This window comes from Pristiophorus japonicus, chromosome 5 (assembly GCF_044704955.1).
Source record: "Pristiophorus japonicus isolate sPriJap1 chromosome 5, sPriJap1.hap1, whole genome shotgun sequence".
NCBI lineage: Eukaryota > Metazoa > Chordata > Chondrichthyes > Pristiophoridae > Pristiophorus > Pristiophorus japonicus.
The window spans coordinates 96,361,381-96,383,952 of record NC_091981.1 but is presented as its reverse complement, the minus strand read 5'-3'; the positions used below and the strand labels follow the sequence as shown (position 1 = coordinate 96,383,952).

The 22,572-nt window shown below is 45.0% G+C and overlaps 1 protein-coding gene across 1 annotated transcript in view; it reads right to left on the bottom strand.

Moving 5' to 3' along the window:
* Positions 1-22,572, bottom strand: part of adcy2b (adenylate cyclase 2b (brain)) — a 796,633-nt gene that overhangs the window by 16,664 nt on the left and 757,397 nt on the right. The window contains exons 23-24 of the mRNA XM_070879907.1: positions 12,578-12,692; positions 7,742-7,866 (exon numbers count right to left, since the gene is read on the bottom strand). Coding sequence (XP_070736008.1) covers positions 7,742-7,866; positions 12,578-12,692 — 240 coding nt within the window. The remainder of the gene's footprint in view (positions 1-7,741; positions 7,867-12,577; positions 12,693-22,572) is intronic.

Genomic DNA, 22,572 nt, shown 5'->3' with positions numbered 1-22,572 from the left:
GATACTTAAAGGTGAGGTAAGTAAAAAAAAAAAAATTGACTTTCTTTCTCTCTTGCAGGTTTTTTTGTTGGTTCCTGCCTGCGATCGATCAGTCTGGCACTGCTTAAGTGCCGAGCTGATCAGGCAGGATCGTGGCTGTCGTCGTGGAGAAGGTAAGTTTTTGTTTCTTTGCATAGCCTGTAGCGATGGTCCTTCTCTTTAAGGAAGGGAAGGAGGGTTTAAATACGGCAGTGCTGCATGGCCCAGTGTCCAGCGCTGCTCCACTCACCACCCCACCTGCTGCTGATTGCGCTCCAGGAAGGAAGTGGAGCGCCTGATTTAGCGCAACTGCCAAATTTTTTTAAAGTTTGAAAATATTAATGCCTGGCTCCCGAAATTCTCCCCCAGAGAGTTAGCATACAGGTACAGCAAGCAATTAAGAAGGCAAATGGCATGTTGGCCTTTATTCCAAGGGAGTTGGAGTACAAGAGTAAGGAAGTCTTGCTATGATTTTTAAAAATTTGTTCACGTGATGTGGGCATCGCTGGCAAGGTCAGCATCTATTGCCCATCCCTTGAGAATTGCCTTTGAGAAGGGGTGGTGAACCGCAGCCTTGAAACGCTGTAGTCTGTGTGGTGAAGGTACTCCCACGGTGCAGTTAGGTAGGGAGTTCCAGGATTTTGACCCAGTGATGATGAAGGAACGGCAATATACTTCCGAGTCAGGATGGTGTGTAACTTGGAGGAGAAGATGCAGGTGATGATGTTCCCATGTGCCTGCTGTTCTAGGTGGTAGAAGTCGCGGATCTGCAAAGGTACTGCCGAAGAAGCCTTGGTGAGTTGCTGCAGTGCATTTTGTAAATGGTACACACTGCACCAACGTCAGCATTCTCTCTCAGGCTAACATCCCCAGCACCGAGGCATTGACCATGCTTGATCAGCTTTAATGGGCGGGCCACATTGTCCGCATGCCCGATACTAGACTCCCGAAACAAGCACTCTACTCGGATCTACATCACGGCAGGCGGGTCCCAGGAGGGCAGAGAAAACGCTTCAAGGGCACCCTCAAAGCCTTCTTAATAAAATGTAACATCCACACCGACTCTTGGGAATCCTCATGGCCCAAGACTGCTCAAAGTGGAGAAGCATCTGAGAAGGCGGCGAACACTTCGAGTCCCTTCGCCGGGAGTACGCGGAAGCCAAGTACAAACAGCGGAAGGAGCGTACGACAAATCAAGCACCCGACTCACCCGTCCCTTCAACCATCATCTACCCCATCTGTGACAGAGACTGTAGTTCCCGCATTGGTCTCATCAGTCACCTTAGAACTCATTTTAGTGTGGAAGCAAGTCATCCTCAACTCCGGGGGACTGCCTAAGAAGAAGACACACTGCAGCCAAAGTAGGCCGATGGTGGAGGGAGTGAATGTTGAAGGTGATGGATGGGATGCCAATCAAGCAAGCTGCTTTGTCCCATTGGCTTCAGTTTTACAAGGGTTCTCCTTGATGTCAAGGGCACTCACTCTCACCTCACCTCTGGAATTCAGCTCTTTTGACAATATTTCGACCAAGGCTGTAATGAGGTCAGGAGTCGAGTGGTGCTGGCGGAACCCAAACTGGGCATCGGTAAGTAAGTGCTGTTTAATAGCACTGTTGATGACATTTTCCATCACTTTGCTGATGATTGAGTGTAGACTGATGGGGTGGTAATTGGACGGATTGGATTTGTGCCGTTTTCTGTGGACAGGACACACCTGGACAGTTTTCCACATTGTTGAATAGATGAGAACATAAGAACATAAGAAATAGGAGCAGGAGTAGGCCATACAGCCCCTCGAGCCTGCACCGCCATTCAATAAGATCATGGCTGATCTGATCATGGACTCAGCTCCACTTCCCTGCCCGCTCCCCATAATCCTTTATCCCCTTATCATTTAAGAAACTGTCTATTTCTGTCTTAAATTTATTCTATGTCTCGGCTTCCACAGCTCTCTGAGGCAGCAAATTCCACAGATTTACAACCCTCTGAGAAGAAATTTCTCCTCATCTCAATTTTAAATGGGCGGCCCCTTATTCTAAGATTATGCCCTCTAGTTCTAGTCTCCTCCATCAGTGGAAACATCTTCTCTGCATCCACCTTGTTAAGCCCCCTCATAATCTTACACGTTTCGATAAGATCACACCTCATTCTTCTGAATTCCAATGAGTAGAGGCCCAACCTGCTCAAACTTTCCTCATAAGTCAACCCTCTCATCCCCAGAATCAACCTAGTGAACCTTCTCTGAACTACCTCCAAAGCAAGTCTATCCTTTCATAAATATGGAAACCAAAACTGCACAAGGTATTCCAGGTGTGGCCTCACCAATAACCTGTATAGCTGTAGCAAGACTTCCCTGCTTTTATACTCCATCCCCTTTGCAATAAAGGCCAAGATTCCATTGGCCTTCCTGATCATTTGCTGTACCTGCATACTATCCTTTTTTGTTTTATGCACAAGTACCCCCAGGTCCTGCTGTACTGCAGCACTTTGCAATCTTTCTCCATTTAAATAATAACTTGCTCTTTGATTTTTTTCTGCCAAAGTGCGTTACCTCACACTTTCCAACATTATACTCCATCTGCCAAATTTTTGCCCACTCACTCAGCCTATATATGTCCTTTTGCAGATTTTTTGTGTCCTCCTCACACATTGCTTTTCCTCCCATCTTTGTATTGTCAGCAACCTTGGCTATGTTACACTCTTCCAAGTCGTTAATATAGATTGTAAATAGTTGGGGTCCCAGCACTGTTCCCTGCGGCACCCCACTAGTTACTGATTACCAACCCGAGAATGAACCATATATCCCTACTCTCTGTTTTCTGTTAGTTAGCCAATCCTCTATCCATGCTAATATATTATTACCCTCAACCCCGTGAATTTTTATCTTGTGCAGTAACCTTTTATGTGGCACCTTGTCAAATGCCTTCTGGAAGTCCAAATACACCACATCCATTGGTTCCCCTTTATCCACCCTCTTTGTTACATCCTCAAAGAACTCCAGCAAATTTGTCTGTTAAGTATGGAAGAACTCCACAAGACTGAGTACTGTGAGCTAAAACTGACGTGACCTTAGTCTCTTTAATGCAACTCCAGAGTGCCTAAGCAGCATGGCAGACAACCTTTTATACTCCCTTGCATGAGGTATGCAGGTGACCCTTGGGCCTCCAACAGTTGCGTCCTCTGGTGGCAAGTCTTACAGAGTTACAATGTTTACATACATAACATCACTCCCCCTCAAAGTCTTTGATACAAATTATTTACAATCCGGGGGCCTATGCTCCCTGGTTGATCGTCTGAGTTCAAACTCTGGCATGGGTGAGTTGGTTGGACCATTGCTGCACTGTGGCGCGGCTGGTCTGACAGGACTGTTGGGAATGGCGGGTTCATCCTCTTGATTAACAGCGAGGTCGATTGCTGGTTGGGTGTGTGTTGGTGGATCGATGATGGTGATCTCCTCTTCAGGTTTTTCCTGGTTGTCGATGAACAGCAGTTTGGTCTGATCCAAGTGTTTTCTGCACGCTTGTCCATTCAATAGTTTGACTATAAACACTCTATTCCCCTCCTTGGCCAAGACAGTGCCAGCAACCCATTTAGGACCATGACTGTAATTAAGGACTAACACAGGGTCATTAACATCAATGTCACGCGATACAGCCGCGCGATCGTGGTACATATTTTGCCGGTGACGCCGGGTTTCCACATGATCATTTAGATCCGGGTGGAATAGGGAGAGCCTGGTTTTGAATGCTCTCTTCATTAACAATTCTGCAGGGGGAACCCCAGTGAGCGAGTGGGGTCACGTCCGGTAGCTGAGCAGAACCCGAGATAAGCGGGTCTGCAAGGAGCCTTCCGTCACGCATTTCAAGCTCTGCTTGATAGTTTGGACTGCCCATTCCACTTCATTGTTGGACGCTCAAACAAATTGCTTGTGCTGTACGATCCATGTAAGTGTTTGGTACTAGCATGTGATGCGTCGTCATATGGCGTCGGGTGTGTATTGCAACAAGCTAATGATTTCAGGAAACTGCAACCGGTTGCTTATGCATCCAGGCGTCTATCTAAGGCTGAGAGAGCCTACAGCATGATTGAGAAAGAAGTGTTAGCATGTGTCTATGGGGTAAAGAAAATGCATCAATACCTGTTTGGGCTAAAATTTGAATTGGAAAATGATCATAAGCCACTTATATCCCTGTTTTCCGAGAGTAAAGGGATAAATATCAATGCATCGGCCCACATCCAGAGATGGGCGCTCACATTGCCCGCATACAACTACGCCATCCTCCATAGGCCAGGCATAGAAAACTACGCCGATGCTCTCAGTAGGCTGCCATTGCCCATCACGGGGGTGGAAATGGTGCAGCCTGCAGATCTAGCCATGATTATGGAAGCATTTGATAGTGAGCAATCACCCGTCACTGCCTGGCAGATCCAAACCTGGACAAGTAAGGACCCCTTATTATCTCTAGTCAAAAGCTGTGTGCTTCACGGGAGCTGGTCCAGTGTCCTAGTGCAAATGCAGGAAGAGATAAAGCCGTTCCAGGGTGCAAAGATGAAATGTATATACAAGCAGACTGCCTTCTGTGGGGCAATCGCGTAGTGGTCCCCAAGAAGGGCAGAGACACCTTCATCAATGGCCTCCACAGTACCCACCCAGGCATCCTAATGATGAAAGCGATAGCCAGATCCCACGTGTGGTGGCCCGGTATCGATGCAGACTTAGAGTCCTGCATTCACAGATGTAATACATGCTCGCAGTTAAGCAATGTACCCAGGGAGGCGCCGCTAAGGTTATGATCTTGGCCCTCCAAACCGTGGTCTAGGGTACACATCGCCTATGCAGGCCCATTCTTGGGTAAAATGTTCCTTGTGTTTGTAGACGCTTATTCCAAGTGGATTGAATGGGAGATAATGTCAGCTAGCATGTCCGCTGCCACTACTGAAAGCCTGCGGGCCATGTTTGCCACTCACGGCTTACCTGATGTCCTGGTGAGCGACAACGGGCCATGTTTTACCAGTGCTGAGTTCAAAGAATTCATGGCCCGTAACGGGATCAAACATGTCACATCTGCCCCGTTTAAACCAGCGTCCAATGGTCAGGCAGAGAGAGTAGTGCAAACCATCAAGCAAGGCTTGAAGAGAGTAATCAAAGGCTCACTGCAGACACGCCTATCCCGAGTTCTGCTTAGCTACCACACGAGACCTCTCTCGCTCACTGGGATCCCACTTGCTGAACTGCTCATGAAAAGAGCGGTTAAGACAAGGCTCTCGTTAGTTCACCCTGATCTACATGAACACGTAGAGAGCAGGTGGCTTCAACAAAGTGCATACCATGATAGCGAAAATATGTCACACGAGATTGAAATCAATGATCCTGTATTTGTATTGAATTATGGACAAGGTCCCAAGTGGCTTCCCGGCACTGTCGTGGCCAAAGAGGGGAGCAGGGTGTTTCGGGCCAAACTTTCAAGTGGACTCATTCACCGGAAACACTTGGACCAAATCAAACATTACGGACTATCCTGAGCAACCCACCTTGGACCCTACCTTTTTTGATCCCCCAACATACACGTCAGTGGCAACCGGCACCATGGTTGACGACGAAGCAGAACCCATCATTCCCAGCAGCCCAGCGAGGACCCAACACACCAGGCAGCCCAGCAAGGCTAACTGCATAGCAGCCCAGCGAGGGCCCAACAAATGATTCAACAACACCAGCTTTCACATCGAGACGATCAACCAGGGCAAGAAGGGCCCCAGATCGACTCACATCGTAAATATATACACTATTGACTTTGGCGGGGAGTGTTGTTATTTATTTAAACTTGTATTTACTCTGTACAGCCACCAGAAGGCTCAACCCCTGGAGTCCCAAGGGATCCCATAATTCCTTGGGAGCACTGGTATTTAAGGAGGCTTCACAAGTTGGAGAGGCACTCTGGAGACCTGCAATAAAAGACTAAGGTCACACTTTACTTTGAGCTCACAGTGTTCTGTCTGGCTCTTTCTCCATACATAACACTTTCAACTGCCAACCTGAAGGCAGATGTATGTCATATAGTTGATGAGGGAACACAGAAACTTCAGATGGCTTAGTGATAGAATTTTCCAGTAGTCTGGCAAATGGAAACTATTCTCAGTTATTATCAGTTAATGTGACTTTGGATGCCAGAAGCTTTTGCTCATTTTAATGCAAGTTGAATTCTCACATTTACGAATTTCTGATAAAAATAGGATGTCATTAACAAATCATTCACAAAGCTTTTGCTCATTTTTATGATAATTCTGCATGTGATGATTTATTTACAGAAGTAACATAAGTTAACACTGAAAGGTAGATTTACTAATCCCTGCAGGGAGCCATAGAAACATAGAAACATAGAAAATAGGTGCAGGAGTAGGCCATTCAGCCCTTCTAGCCTGCACCGCCATTCAATGAGTTCATGGCTGAACATGAAACTTCAGTACCCCCTTCCTGCTTTCTCGCCATACCCCTTGATCCCCCGAGTAGTAAGGACTTCATCTAACTCCCTTTTGAATATATTTAGTGAATTGGCCTCAACTACTTTCTGTGGTAGAGAATTCCACAGGTTCACCACTCTCTGGGTGAAGAAGTTTCTCCTCATCTCGGTCCTAAATGGCTTACCCCTTATCCTTAGACTGTGACCCCTGGTTCTGGACTTCCCCAACATTGGGAACATTCTTCCTGCATCCAACCTGTCCAAACCCGTCAGAATTTTAAACGTTTCTATGAGGTCCCCTCTCACTCTTCTGAACTCCAGTGAATACAAGCCCAGTTGATCCAGTCTTTCTTGATAGGTCAGTCCCACCATCCTGGGAATCAGTCTGGTGAATCTTCGCTGCACTCCCTCAATAGCAAGAACGTCCTTCCTCAAGTTAGGAGACCAAAACTGTACACAATACTCCAGGTGTGGCCTCACCAAGGCCCTATACAACTGTAGCAACACCTCCCTGCCCCTGTACTCAAATGAAGGAAGCATGGAGCAGATACAGCGCTACAATCCTGTGGCATTGATTCTTTGACTTATGCTCCTATCGAGTGCAGCTTTCCACAAAGAGTGTGAAATCAGTAAATTTATCTGTTTGAAAAATATTGCATAAAACAGCTTTGAAAATCAGCAATCTTTGGTGACCAGCTATCAGTTAATCAAGTTACAACCTATCTTCCTGCAGGTCATTGTGGTTAGATAAACTTTTTTTCATTCTGAGATCCTAACATATAACTGGATTCTGTTGTAACTTAAGAGTGAAAGTATTTGACACTAATTATTCTTTAAAAAATGACAGCTATAAGAAATAGCTGCTGCAGGTTGGATCTCCCTTATTTGGGACTCCCTTCTCCGGCACCACCCCTCGTCCGGCATGATTCCGGCAGCAGGGGGCGTATGGGCATAATACGGCCGACCTCCACCCCGACTTTGGGGCCGCTCTGACACTCGGCCCGCTGGTGCCCGCCGACACTTTGCAGTCCGCTGAGGGCCCGCCGACACTTCGGGCCTACCCGGTGCACCGACCTCCCCCCTGCCCCCTCCCCGACCTCGGGCTGACCTCCCGTCATCTGGCAAAATCCCTTATACGGCACAGGCCAGGTCCCGAGGGTACCGAATAAAGGAGATTCAACCTGTATTTGTGGCATATGAATGGTTGTACATCCATTAGGTACTTGCGTCTGAAAAACAATGTAGAATCAATTTGGATGAGGCTACCTGTATCTTGCCTAGGACTCCTGTGCTGTCCATCCTGCTGGCCACATTAACACTATTTCCCCAGATGTCGTACTGTGGTTTCTGAGCTCCAATCACTCCAGCAATAACAGGACCGTGGTTAATACCTGCCAGAAAATTAAATAATTATGTTGCAAAAAATGGTACAAAAAATATTTTCTCATTGTTACAAAATAAAAGTAGGGCAAGGGCAGCGACAGGTCATTGCATATCAAAAAATATTAAGGGGCAGATTTTGCAGTCAGCAGCGTACCTATGGTGTAGTGGAGGGCAGAGTAATGGCCTACAGATCCCCGGGGAGCAGCGTGTGCAGAAGAGTACCAGGGATCATGGGGGCCTAGTGCTCCAATCATTAAACAAAATTAGATGTTAGATCATTTCAGAATCGAATCCCGTAATCAGATTTAATCAAAATTACTTTACAAGATTGGAATTTTACAGCATGTAAGAACAAAGGAGCAGATTATGCCTTGTGTATGTTTAATTAACAAAGTTATGACTGGGGATGGCGATCTAAGTATCAATTCAAACACCTCAAACACAGAAAATTAACCAGTCCGATTTCTGAGATGAAAATGATTTTAAAACATGTCAAACGATGCTTTGGATCTTTTGCGATATCCCCTCACGCTGATGCAAACAGGCCCTGTAAAATTTTCGTACGTGATTGCCGGACAGTTGGTTGGCAATTAGCCCAACTCTGCACCAGCAATTGGGTTTTCCAGGGCCGTGCGGATGATCTGTCAACTTGACAGATTGCAAGTTCGGGATTTAAGCATGTACTTCCCGAACTTGCGGTCCATTTCAAAGGTGGTATGATATATACCCACTGCAAATTCTGGCACAACATCTGCATGGCAGACAGGTCTAATGGCAACCCTTTAATTGCTCCATGACTATAACATAGCAGGCATATGCAACTCCGATCCTTTGATTAGAGGGTTATGATTTGAATTATCAGAGAGAAAAAAATTGGAAATTTTGAATCGAAAAGGAACATTCTATAGTGGGTTAAGTGATTACAGGACATAGCTCCATTTACCAACATAACACCATGGGCCTGAATTTGTGGCCCCTACGGGCGTGTACGAGGTGTCCATGCGTTCGTAGAGACCACAGAAGTTCCGGCTTTAAGCATGCACTGCGCATGTGCACCCGGAACTTGCAATCAGTCAAGGAATCTGACAGATCCACTTCACCCAAAGGAAAAGGGCCTCCGCGGGCAGAGAGTTGTGTTATTTGCCCAACTCCTGCCCAACGAATGTCCTTGAAATTCTTACGCTGGTGAAAGCAGGCATATGGCCTGCTTTTACCAGCGTAAGTAACCAGCATAAGTGCTTTAAAAAATAGAAAAATAAAATGTTATCACTCATTTATATATTAAAAACCCTGTCCATTAAGGTAAGTTTATTTTTAACCCTGTTAAAACATATTTAAAAATTTTTCAAAAAATAAATATTTGTATAAATATTTAATTAAATCGCACTTTAATTAATTTTATATATGTAATGGGTTTTTTAAATTAATTTTCAGTGTTTCTGTGTTTTTGGGGGTATTCCCATTCATATTTATGGCAGCTCCGTACAAACGGAATCGCCATAGGTATGATTGGAGATTCCCCATACTCTGATAGCTTGGGCTGGCCCATGTGATTCCAGAGATCTGTATGAAGCCCTTACGATCCTGGGATACATGGGCCTCTATGCTGGCCTTCTGGTAGAGCCCCAGGACCATAAGTCGCCAAACCTCCGGCACCAGCAAGTACTTTTGTAGAAATCTTTACAGTCGGAGGCATCCTCCTGCGGGAAGCCTCCGACCACAATTTCTGGGCCATTATTTTCTTCTGGCAAACCACCTGTTTTCAGGCAGTGCAGGGAAAATGAACATAGGGAGGCCTATCTGAATCCCGGTCCCTAAATCAGGCTACAGAAACTTTTCTATCCTGCCATTACCAGAGATTATGGCTGTCTGGCCTTTGGCCGTCCTGCTACATTCAAATGATGGTGAGGATGCAGGATTTTATTGCTGCAGTGCAGCCAACCCATAACTTGATTGCTACCAGCGTGGCAGGTTATGGATTTTAGTGAAGGAAAGAGTGTGCCATCCAGGGAAGGGGGAGGGAAAGAACTTGTTTTGTCCACCACTCTCTCTCTTATGACCCCCAACAACTAACAGGTCTGTTTTGAATATCGTCAGGACAATTCTGCCTCCTTTAACAGTTATCTGGATTTTCCTAGGTTGCATTGCTGGGCTCCCTCTGCAGAGCATAAATAATTGATCCCAACTCGGGAAAATGAGAAATCCTCCCCCAACCCATCTCCAGCGGCAATACCATTCCAGATGAAAGTCCATGTCTATATATCAGGGGATTAATACTTCTACCTGAAATAATGAGTCGATGAAGGAATAGACTTTTGAATAAATAGTTTGTTTATTTGAGTATCAACGGTGTTCTAGTTGCTTACGTCTAATGAAGCTTTTCTGTTCTGTACTATTTAAAACTGGGTGCTGCAAGTACTGGCACATCTTTTTTATTTGTTCATGGGATGTGGGTGTTGCTGGCAAGCCCATCCCTAATTGCCCTTGAGAAGATGGTGGTGAGCCGCCTTCTTGAACTGCTGCAGTCCGTGAGTTGAAGCTACTCTCACAGTGCTGTTAGGTAGGGAGTTCCAGGATTTCAACCTAGCGACGATGAAGGAATGGCGATATATTTCCAAGTCAGGATGGTGTGCAACTTGGAGGGGAACTTGCAGATGGTGGTGTTCCCATGTGCCTGCTGCCCTTTTCCTTCTAGGTCAGTGGCGGGCACAATATCCGGCCCACCAATGGATTCAATCTGGCCTGCTAAGGCCTGGCTTCGAGGCCGAATGTCTGCTACACCTGACCCCTAGTCTGACCTCGGCCACGTAAGGAGGCGGGTCATTGTTTCCAAGGCAGCAGGGGTATCTATAATGCGTCTTAGAGATGGGAGGCAAAGATACATTGTTTGGCAGCTGAGGTGGACAGAAGGCAGCCGGGAGTCGTAGATTGGGCCACAGTCCCCCCGGTGAGGGCCTTTTACCAACGGCAGCATGGTTCCTCAACCGGTGGAGAGCGGTGAGTGCAGTAGTTGGGATGGCACTGGCCTATCCCCTCCAGCCCAGGCTGTCTATCACCATCTGTCAGGTACTAAAGGAAATCTGATACTGTCTCACTTCATTACCGAGAAGGATGGATATCAGGTAGCAGACTGTTTGTTCTACTGAAGTGTTGTGAGAGTTGTATAAGACCACATGGTGTTTGATCTCGCTATTGAGGCATAGGTCCAGCACAGATGTGACAGACTATACCAAATCAGATTCATCAGATATTATTCTCATGTCACAACGTGTCTGAAGCATCCCGAAATCTGGCTACATTTATCTAATGCCCTTGATGGGATGACTGATGGATGATACCTGTTAACCGGTTATTAACTACCACCTAACTAATTAATGCAAAACTGATTTGTGTTTACTAATAAGAATTTTAATTATCTCAAATTTATTTAACATTGTTTATTTATACTAACTGATAATTTGTAAATTTGTTAGCAAATTTATTCACTAACTTAACACCCTCTGCTTGTTAGACAATGGTGAGCAATTTAATTGTGCTCATTACTGAACTAATTACACAGCTATTAATTTAAAAGCCGCTGAGCGGTCAGACTGCTGCGTGACTGTGTGATTGCACAGGCTAACGGGACCATTGGTGTGCGGCCCTCAACAGCTCATCTAAACTGGTTAAGTGGCCCTCCAGCCCAAATAATTGCTCACCCCTATTCTAGGTGGTAGAAGTTACGGGTTTGGGAGGTGTTGTCGAAGAAGCGGCGAGTTGCTGCAGTGCATTTTGTAGATGGTACACACTGCAGCCACGGTGTACCGGTAGTGGAGGGAGCGGATGGTTAAGGTGGTGGATGGAATGCCAATCAAGTGGGCTGTTTTGTCCTGGATGGTGTTGAGCTTCTTGATTGTTGTTGGTGCTGCACTCATCCAGGCAAATGGAGAGTGTTCCATCACATTCCTGACTTGTGCCTTGTAGATGGGGGAAAGAATTTGGGGAGTCAGGAGTTGAGTTACTTGCTGCAGAATACTCAGCCTCTGACCTGTTCTTGTAGTATTTATAAGCCTGGTCCAGTTAAGTTTCTGGTCAATGGTCACCCCCAGGATTTTGCTCGTGAGGGATTTGGCGATGGTTATCCTGTTAAATGTCAGGGACCGGTGTCTAGACTTTCTCTTGTTGGAGATAGTCATTGCCTGGCACTTGTGTGAATATTACTTGCCACTTTTCAGCCCAAGCCTGAATGTTGTCCAGGTCTTTCTGCATGCGGGCACGGACTGCTTCATTATCTGAGGAGTTGCAAATGGTACTGAACACTGTGTAATCATCAGCGAACATCCTCACTTCTGACCTTATGATGGAGGGAAGGTCATTGATGAAGCAGCTGAAGATTGGTTGGACCTAAGACATAGCCCTGAGGAACTCTGCAATGAAGTCCTGGGGCTGAGATGATTGGCCTCCAATAACCACAACCATCTTCCAACTGGAGTCAGCGTTAGTCTACAAATCCAGAATGAAGAACCCCTTGCATGTGTAGACAAACATGCCTGTAAAAAGCCTCATATGTCTGATTAGATGAGGATATGGAACTGGACGTATAATTCAGTGTCACCAGTTCTGCAGCATTCTAAGCAGGTATAGGTTTCAAACCATATCTGTAGCATAACAGCACCAAAGGAGTACTTTGTACTAGCAGTTTCACCAGATCATGAGAGCAGACAGTATAAACATACATACCAATACGCAGCTTAAAGTCATTGAAAGAATGCTTGTTGATCACGTCAAGTTTTATCATGAGTGCAAAGGCAAACTCTAACATGGTTCCAATGTGTGTATACTGTCTGTCTGCCTCCTGCAAATCAAGAGAATCTTTGAATCAAATTGCATACAAAAGAAAGACTTTCATTTATATAGCATCTTTCATCCAAAGCACTTTACAGCCAATGAAGTACTTTTGAAGTGTAGTCACTTTTGTAATGTAGGAAACGCACAGCCAATTCAGCACTGCAAGCTCCCACAAACAGCAATGTGATAATGACCAGATAATCTCTTTTTTAATTATGTTGATTGAGGGATAAATATTCACCAGGACACTGGGGATAACACCCCTGCTCTTCTTTGAAATAGTGCCATGGGATCTTTTACGTCAACCTGAGAGTGCAGACAGGGCCTCGGTTTATCAACTCTTTCGAAAGACGGCACCTCTGACAGTGTAGCACTCCCTCAGTACTGCACTGGAGTTTCAGCCTGGATTTTGTGCTCAAGTCTCTGGAGAGGAACTTGAACTCACAACCTTCTGACTCAGAGGCAAGATTGCTACCTACTTAGCCACAACTAACACTTAGGGCCCAAGTTTCCACATGATTCGCGCCTGATTTTTAGGAGCAACTGGTGGAGAACGGACTATTTTAGAAATCGCAATTCTCCACATTTTTTTTCTGCAGTTCTAGTCAGGTAGAACAGTTCTAGTTTAGAACAGAATTTTTTCTTCAAAAGGCGTCCGGCCACTGACGCCTAATTTGAAAGTTTCCACAGTGAAAATGTACTCCAAACTAAAGTAGAATGGAGCCAGTGAAGATTTTTGTAGAACTGAAAAAACCTGTTCTACACATTAAAAAATCAGGCGCAGGTTACAAATTAGGCGTCCAGAGCGAGGTGGGGGGGAGGGGGGGGGGGAAGGGAACTCATTAAATTCGACAATAAATCCTTATTTATACTTCTACAAATATTATACAAATAAATCCAACCTGAATAAACATTTATAAGCCACGAAAAGATTAAATAAACCATCTTCCTACCTGTGTGAAAGTGCTTCAGCCAGGGAGAATTCTGCAACCGTTCGTGCCGCTGAGTGGGAGGGAGAGAGAGAGGGAGGGAGGGAGAGAGAGGGAGGGAGGGAGAGAGGGAGAGGGAGGGAGGGAGAGAGGGGGAGGGAGGGAGGGAGAGAGGGGGAGGGAGGGAGGGAGGGAGGGGGGGGAGGGAGGGAGAGAGGGGAGGGAGGGAGGGAGGAGAGGGGGGGGAGGGAGAGAGAGAGGGGAGGGGGGAGGGAGAGAGAGAGGGGGGAGGGAGAGAGAGAGGGGGGGAGGGAGAGAGAGGGGGGGGGCGTTGGGTTGGGGAACAGGAGCGCGGGTCGGGTCAGTCGGGGGTGGGGGGGAGCGGGTGTCGGGTCTCGGGGCGGGGGGTGGGGGGGAGCGGGTGTCGGGTCGTCGGGGGGGGGGAGCGAGTGTCGGGTCTGGTCAGGCGGGGAGCATGAGCTGGCCGTGGGAGGAGCCCCAGTGAGGCCATTGAGCCAGGGCTAGTGGCTGCGTGCTTCGGGCCCCTCCCACACAGTTCGGCGCCTGGAGCTACTGCACTTGCGTGCCGACTGTAGCGCGCATGTGCAGAGGTCCCGGCACTGTTTTCAGCGCCGGGACCTGGCTCCGCCCCCCCACAGTTCGTGCTGACTGCGCCATGGGCCAGAGGACCTGTAAGTAGGTGCAGACTACCGAGGATTTTTTTAGGCGCCGTTTTAGGCGCGAAAAACGGGCGCCCAGCTCGGAGGGGCGCCCGTTTTTTTTCTTGTGGAAACCTGGGCCCATTGTAACTAGTCAACTGACAGTTCACAAATTAAAGACATATTGGAAAGCATTTAGAAATTGATTATAAAACTGAGCAAAATAAATCTATGGATGTAAGCTAAAAATGCAGAAAATGCTATAAAGTAACATGAATTTTTAAAGAAAAATGTAGGTCAACATTCACTAATCAGTAAGTGCCATACAGCCTGCACAATGAACATATTGAGTGATAATATATATTAAATAATCTACCAAAGGACATTGATTATCTTAGATGTTGTCATGTATCTTACATTATTATAGATAACTGTATCCTAACATACTATACATGACTGTAATAAGATATGACCTGTAACCACCAGCATACCTTACCACCAGGGGTGCACTTGCAAGAGACAGGTATATAAGGACAGGTCTCAGGCAAGTGCAGCATTCCAGAGCTGTGAAATAAAGGTGCAGGTCCAGAGTGACCTTGACTTCACGACATGCCTTGTGTGAATCTGTACAGAGGGGACAGGACTTTACAGATGTCATGCCCAAATTTGCGTATTTTAAATCATGCCCTTCTCCAAAGATATTTGCTATAATTTTCCACTTGTGATGTAGAATCTCAAAAATTAAGTTCAAGCTTTTTATTATGAAACAAATGTTTCTGGTTTTATGTTGTTGATGCATTGATGAGGTGACTAACAGTTCACGGAACAAAATAATACAATGGTGTTAATTTACTTGTTTTGCCTGCTTAATCTTGCACATTATGTTTGCAGTTTTTCTGTTTTATGTAGCATCAGCTGCTGAGCTTCCCTGATAATGTTACTGCCAAGTGTAGAATCACCACTTTATCTGATGGGTTGTGAATGGCTGCTGATTTATGTTAATTCACATTATATTCTGTCCAGAATACTTTGCTCGTGCATTTAAACTCACACATGGGGAATCTTGAAATGTGGGCGTTCAACACCCAGTACAACTGGGACTAGCATGCATAGCACCTGCTACGCTTATTTTTTACCATAATTGTAATTAGGGTCCTATTGGGATGAATATTGTCTCAAATTTTGCATTGTTAAATGCCTGATACTGGCAGAATAATGAGTGTTATGGATATTGCACGGAGGGAGGAAAAATAAACCATGCACTTATGCAAACAGATTAATCTTATCTTGGAAAGCAGTCAATTCTTGTGAGGAAAAAGTTATTAACCTTAATATAATTTTGGATTTCAAGCTGCTTGGCAGTTCACAATTAAGTATCCTCTTTATATAGTCAGCAGTTTGGGAGCCTCATCCGTGTCAAAACAAACATCAATGTAGACCAAACCTCTGTCCTGACAGCACTGCTCTTTCCGAGCCAGGTTAAAGGGCAGAGTGGAAGATGAGTACCATTTGAACTAAATTAGAAGGAAAGAACAGTGCAGGTTCAATGGTGGAGGCATGTGTGCCAGGCTCAATTGAGGAGAAAGGAAAAGTGTGGCAGATTGAAATGAGGTGAGAGGCGGTTGAATTGAGGAGAGTAAAGCAAAAAACATGAGCTGGGTGAGTTTGTGGAGGAGAGAGTTGGCTGGATTTTTCTATTTTCACAGTAGGAGGTGGGTTGGATCTGGACTTCTACCACTGTCCTAACCATGCATTGAATGCAACTGATTTTCCTGAGTCAGGTCTGATTAAAAGTCCTGGTGAGATCTCCACCATCACCACTGTGCATCAAAATTTGGGCCAGAAGAAGAAGGAGCCAGCACTGAAAGGGGCAGAATCACCCCAAAGACATTTAAAGCAATTTTTACAAAAGGTTCTGAATGAACAATTGTCCCAAGGCATGGGACAGAAAAGAGGGACAGGTGTCCACTACCAGGCCCTCTCAGTCCATTAGGACCTTCAGTGGTCTTTGTGCCACTGTCTCCAAGTTACCTGGGGTTGGTTCTACATGAGCGGGAAGGCAGAGAAATAGGATAGTGTGGTTGTCAAGTGTTGGGTGGGCAAGTTTCCTGCTTGGGGAGAGGAAAACTTGAGATATCAGCTTTCAGGGTCAGGGATTCAGTGACATGAGGAAAGAAGCTGGAGGCAGTGTGAGAGTGGAGAGAGGGGAGGGAGTTCTGGGGAGGATGGGAAGAACACAAGTTTGAATTGGGGGAGAAAGCAGAGTGCTGGGTTCCACCAGGAAAGCGGGGACTGGCGGTTGAGCACCAGTTTGAACCGAGGGGAGGATGGGGAGAGGATTTCCAGTATGAACTGGAAGAGTTGGAAAGGGGGATAGTGTATTTGGTTCAGAGTGTCTCAGTAAAGTGGGGGTCTGGTTTGAGGGCATGAGTGCCCCATGAAACAGGAATAGTGACTATTGAGGTAGGTTTTGGAGGAACCCCAATGACATTGCATTTCTCCTTTTATTAGATTCAAAATCTATCAGTTGTGAAGTATAAATGGAGGGGCAACATTTGGAAATGTGTATAATTCTAAATTTATTGCTTCAAATGATCCTATGATCAATAAGGACACATTTGAGTCCCCTATTTGCAGTGATGCTATTTTTAGAAAAAAAAAGAATTAAAAACTTTTCTCTCTCAGTATATAGATTGTCTTCTGCTGTTGAGAAAAGCTTTTAAACATAAAGAAGAAGAATGAATTACCAAAAACAAATACAATATACTTTTCAATAAAATTGAGTCCATCCTTTTTCGGTGAATAAATGCAATGCACTTTCGCATTATAGGTTCCAAAATACTTAAAATGCACAAAATTAAGTACTGAAAACAACAACTGGCACCCCTTTAACGTAGAAAAATGTCCCAAGACATTTTACAGGTGTACTCATAAATTGGATGCTGAGCTAAAGAAGGTATAATTAGGAAAGGTGACCAAAAGCTTGGTCAAAGATGTGTATATTAAAGAGGATCTTGAATGAGGAGAGGATAGTGAAGAGCTGTAAGGGTTTAGGGAGGGAATTCAAGAGCATGGGGCCTTGGAGGCTGAATGCAGTCAGCAATGGTGGAGTAAGGGAGCGGTGCTTAAGAGTTCCAAGACAGAGTAACACAGAGTTCAGAAGGGGTTGTAAGGCTGGATGAGGTTTCAGAAATAGGGGAAGGAAGGTCATGAAGGGGTTTAAACACTAAGATGAGAATTTTAAATTTGAGATATTGGAAGACCAAAAGCTAATGTTGGAATGTTGGGGAGGACAGCAGGACTTGATAGGGGATAGGATACAGGCAGCCGAATTTTGGATGAGCTGATGTTTATGGAGGGTGGATGTTTGGTGTCGTCGGCGTACTTGTGGAAGATGGCACCATGTGTGTGGATGATGTCGCCAAGGGGTTACATGTAAATGAGTATGAGGAGGGGGCAAGATAGATCCTTGGAGAACTTCAGAGATAATGGTGTAAAGGCAGGAAGAGAAGCCATTGATGGAGATGCTCTGGCTACAAAATGTTCTGAGTTGGGGAGGGAGGTAGGTGACATAACCTCAGGCCCCACTCCCCAAAAAATTAATTTTGTACCTTCAACATCTGTATGTCTCCAGATTTTCAAGCACTTATTTGTTCCCTCCAATATGAGTGAAGGAATGTTGGGTATACCAATAGCTTATGTTACAAGCTCATGTCCTACTGCATTCTCAGTATAAATACTTGTTTTCACTTACCATAAACAAAGTCAGATTTGATTTTTGAAACAATTAGTCTACTTTTTTGAAGCTATTGATCAGCTTTTGCTACTTTTCTAGGTTGGCAATTATGTATATAACATTGTCACAGCTAAACAACACAGCCTAATTCATTTTGATATAATTCACATGGAAGATAAACAGGAGGCAAACACTTGTCTAAAAACAGCCATTTTAGTTAAAATAGTCTGTATTCACAGTAGATGCTATAAAGACACGCTTTTGGAAAGCAAAATGTTAAGTAGTGTTTAGCAATGAAGAGTTCACTACAGGGAAAGTTATCAGATTGCATAATTGGCAATACCTTTGTGATACACTAAACAACGAAGAGACTGAATAAAACTCTTCATATTATTTGCATTCTATGAAACTGCAGCAACTCATTTTAATTGGTTGCTGTCATTAACACAGAGCAATCACATTTCACAGTTAGAATTCTAATCAGCAATTCAAATTGCTGCTGCAATTACCAAATTATTCCTCTTCTACAGATCCTAATAAAGCTCCTTCACTCTGAGAAGTTTAGATCCTAAAGCATTCACTCATTTTGCAAAATGGGCACAGGTATATCAATTTCAGCGTAACCATAGCAATATGTTTAATAACCAAAACAGAGCATTATAATCTGTTCTGGTTTAATGGAAGCTTGGCTATAAATTTAAAATAAAACCATGTCTTGCTAATGATACTTCACTCTGTCTGGGAAAAAGTTCAGATAGTTTAAAATGCTTTAAAAGTAAACTATTTCAGGACTATGATATAGCTTTTGCAGTAAAATTAAAATCAAAATGATAGTGTATGTGTGGGACTGAGCTCTGAATGAAACTGAACAGTTCGCTCCTTTTATATCCCTATCTCTCTTTTCAACAGCATCATGTTCTAACTCATTGATCTTTTATCAATCAACCACGTGCTTACCTCATAAATAACAGCATTAACTCCCTGGGCTATACCCTCTACTGGATACATATGCAACTGCATTTTATCATTTTAAGCATCACTGTGATTCTGAACATTTGCATCATTTTCTATTATACAGAAAATGTGTATGTGATATATATTTTACATTAAAGTGGAAACTGAGGATTAGGAGAATTACAGCTATGGCGATCAATTGTTCACACAGATTGTTTTATTACCTGGAACATTTTAGGTTAACTGCAAGTTAGGGCTCTGCATAAGTGTAATTTATACATTTGGCAAATACTCTGATAGAGTAGTTCTGTGGTCTTGTTTTCCCATTTATCTGAATATCCCCAAATCAATTTTTTTTATAGGCATTCTCTAATTCTAAGCCCATAGACTGTCTTTACATTACCCATATTTAGGAGGGACTGTAAATAGTGCAGATAAGAACATAAGAATATAAGAAATAGGAGCAGGAGTAGGTCATACAGCCCCTCAAGCCTGCTCTGCCATGTAATACGATCATGGCTGATCTGATCATGGACTCAGGTCCACTTCCCTGCCCGCTCTCTATTCCCTTATCATTTAAGAAACTGTCTATTTCTGTCTTAAATTTATTCAATGTCCCAGCTTCCACAGCTCTCTGAGGCAGCGAATTCCATAGTTCCACAACCCTCTAAGAGAAGAAATTTCTCCTCTTCTCAGTTTTAAATGGGCGGCCCCTTATTCTAAGACCATGCCCTCTAGTTCTAGTCTCCTCTATCAGTGGAAACATCCTCTCTGCATCCACCTTGTCAAGCCCCCTCATAATCTTATACATTTCAATAAGATAATCTCTCATTCTTCTGAACTCCAATGAGTAGAGGCCCAACCTACTCAACCTTTCCTCATAAGTCAACCCTCTCATCTCTGGAATCAACCTGGTGAACCTTCTCTGAACTGCCTCCAAAGCAAGTATATCCTTTCGTAAATATGGAAACCAAAACTACACGCAGTATTCCAGGTGTGGCCTCACCAATACCCTGTACAACTGTAGCAAGACTTTCCTGCTTTTATACTCCATCCCCTTTGCAATAAAGGCCAAGATTCCATTGGCCTTCCTGATCACTTGCTGTACCTGTATACGAAGATGGGAGAAGGAAGTTGCAAAGGGACAGAGAGAGATTCAACGAGTGGGCAAAATTATGGCAAATAAAATTCAACGTGGGCAAGTGTGAGGTTATCAACCTTGGACCTAAGAAAGATACGTCAGATTATTTTCTAAATGGTGAGAAATGAGGAACTGCATAGGATCAAAAAGATTTGGGGCTAAATTTTCCATGTTTTTTGCATGCTTAACGCCCACTTAACATCTATTTTACCGCTGAAATGATGTATAATGCCCATATATTGCCCATTTAGCCACAAAATGAAAACTGACGGGCATTTTTCAGAAAACTTAGCGCCGAACGTTACTTTCCCCTTGTGCTTAACGCTGGGAAAAAAATACCACCTACCCACTTTTTTGGAGTGGAATCATCAGAATGGGTGAAATCAACGCCCATAATATCGTCCAGCATTAATTTCCGCAGTGATTTAACACCGAGATTCAATATTAACACCCGCCCACTTTTTTTGTCGTGAAGAGCATATTTACCAAGACTAATGCCCAGCAGATCGCCCAGCGTCAGTTTCACCACCTCACACACATATCGCCCACAACATCGCTCGCCCAAAAAAATGCGCACAAAAAGTGGAACTGTTCTGAACTAAAGCCAGCAGTATGGCTGCCACTTTTAAAATCGCAAGTCGCTTCATTCAAAAGGCTGCTTCAACTTCGGGGGAGTTTGCATTGACTCTGGAGTTCTTCTCAAGTGAAGTGACCATCTCAACCGACATATATTGGGGGTTTACTCTAGGTGTATTTCCTGTATCAGTGTCCTCGCCCAGGCTAACATCCCCAGCACTGAAGCACTAACCACACTCGATCAGCTTCGCTGGGCAGGCCACTTAGTTCGCATGCCAGACACGAGACTCCCTAAGCAATTGCTCTACACAGAGCTCCTTCATAGCAAATGAGCCAAAGGTGGGCAGTGGAAATGTTACAAGGACACCCTCAAAGCCTCCCTGGTGAAGTGCAACATCACCACAGACACCTGGGTGACCTAGGTGAAGAGAGTGCATCCGGGAGGGCGTTGAGCTCTTCGAATCTCAACGCTGCGAGCGTGAAGAGGTCAGGCACAGGCAGCGGAAGGAGCGTGTGGTAAATGCCACCTCAGTGCCACCTCCCCCTTCCCCCGAAAAATATCTGTGCCACCTGTGACAGGGTCTGTGGCTCTCGTGTTGGACTGCTCAGCCACCAAAGAATTCACTTTAGTAGTGGAAGCAAGTCTTCCTCGATTCCGAGGGACTGCCTATGATGATGATGATGATGCGGATGATGATTTTAGTGAGGAAATTATTGCTTCTGATCAATCGCTATTATACTTTCATTGCAACGGCCATTTCTCAGCCTACATCGATTAATATGCAGATGCTGCAGAGTGCAGATGGCTCAATGTGTGATGCACATCATTATGTCCCCAATTTAAGACGTGCAAGAATGAGGAGGAGGACCAGACCATACACACCCCGCACGTACAGGGAAAAGTGGTCTTACCTCGAAGTCTCCGATCACATCTGCCTTCGAAGACTGCGCTTCCACAAGGTGGTGATCAATGAAATATGCAAGCTCATCAGGCCACATATGCAGCCTGCCATCAGGACTTCAGTGTTGGCCGAGGTCAAGGTCACTGCGGCACTGTCTTTCTACATGTCCGGTTCCTTTCGGGCCTCCATGGTCGAGATTTGCCCTCTGTCTCACCATGCAACCCATCGTTGCATTAGACAGGTCACGGAGGCCCTGTACGTGAGAATGATGGACTTTATCACCTTCCCCATGACCACGGAGGCTCAGACTGACAGGGCTGGAGCATTCTACCACATTGCTAAGTTCCCCAGGGTGCAGGGAGCAATACAGTGCACTCACATCGCCATGTGGCCACCTTTTCTGGACCCGGAGCATTTTCATAACAGAAAGGATTTCACTCCCTGAAAGTCCAACTAGTTGTCGACCACAACTAGATCATAATGGCAGTGAATGCCAAATGTCCGGGCACCTTCGATGAGGCTCACATCCTGCGTGAGAGTGTTTTCTCTGACATATTTAAGAGTCAGCCACAAGGACAATGCTGGATGCTTGGTGATAATCGATATGGCCTAGCCACCTGGCTGATGACCCCCCTGCGTGACACCCACACCGAGGCCGAGAAGCGATACAACCGGAGCCACAGAGACACACACAGTGTGGTTCAGAAAACAATAACTGTACGTAAGTAGCGCTTCAGATGTCTGGACCACTCAGGAGGGGAGCTACAATATAATCCTAAGCAAGTAGGTAAATTCGTGGTCGTGTGCTCCATACTGCACAATCTGGCTATCAGGAGGGGCCAAGAATTGTCAAAAGGGACTGATGCTCCACCTCAGGAGAGAGAGGAAGAGGACAACGAGGGGCTGTATGCTAACCTAGGGCCAGACAATCAGGCTGGCTATGCAACCATGCCCATGACCCCCTCCAGACCACAGGAAAAAGCCCGTGGT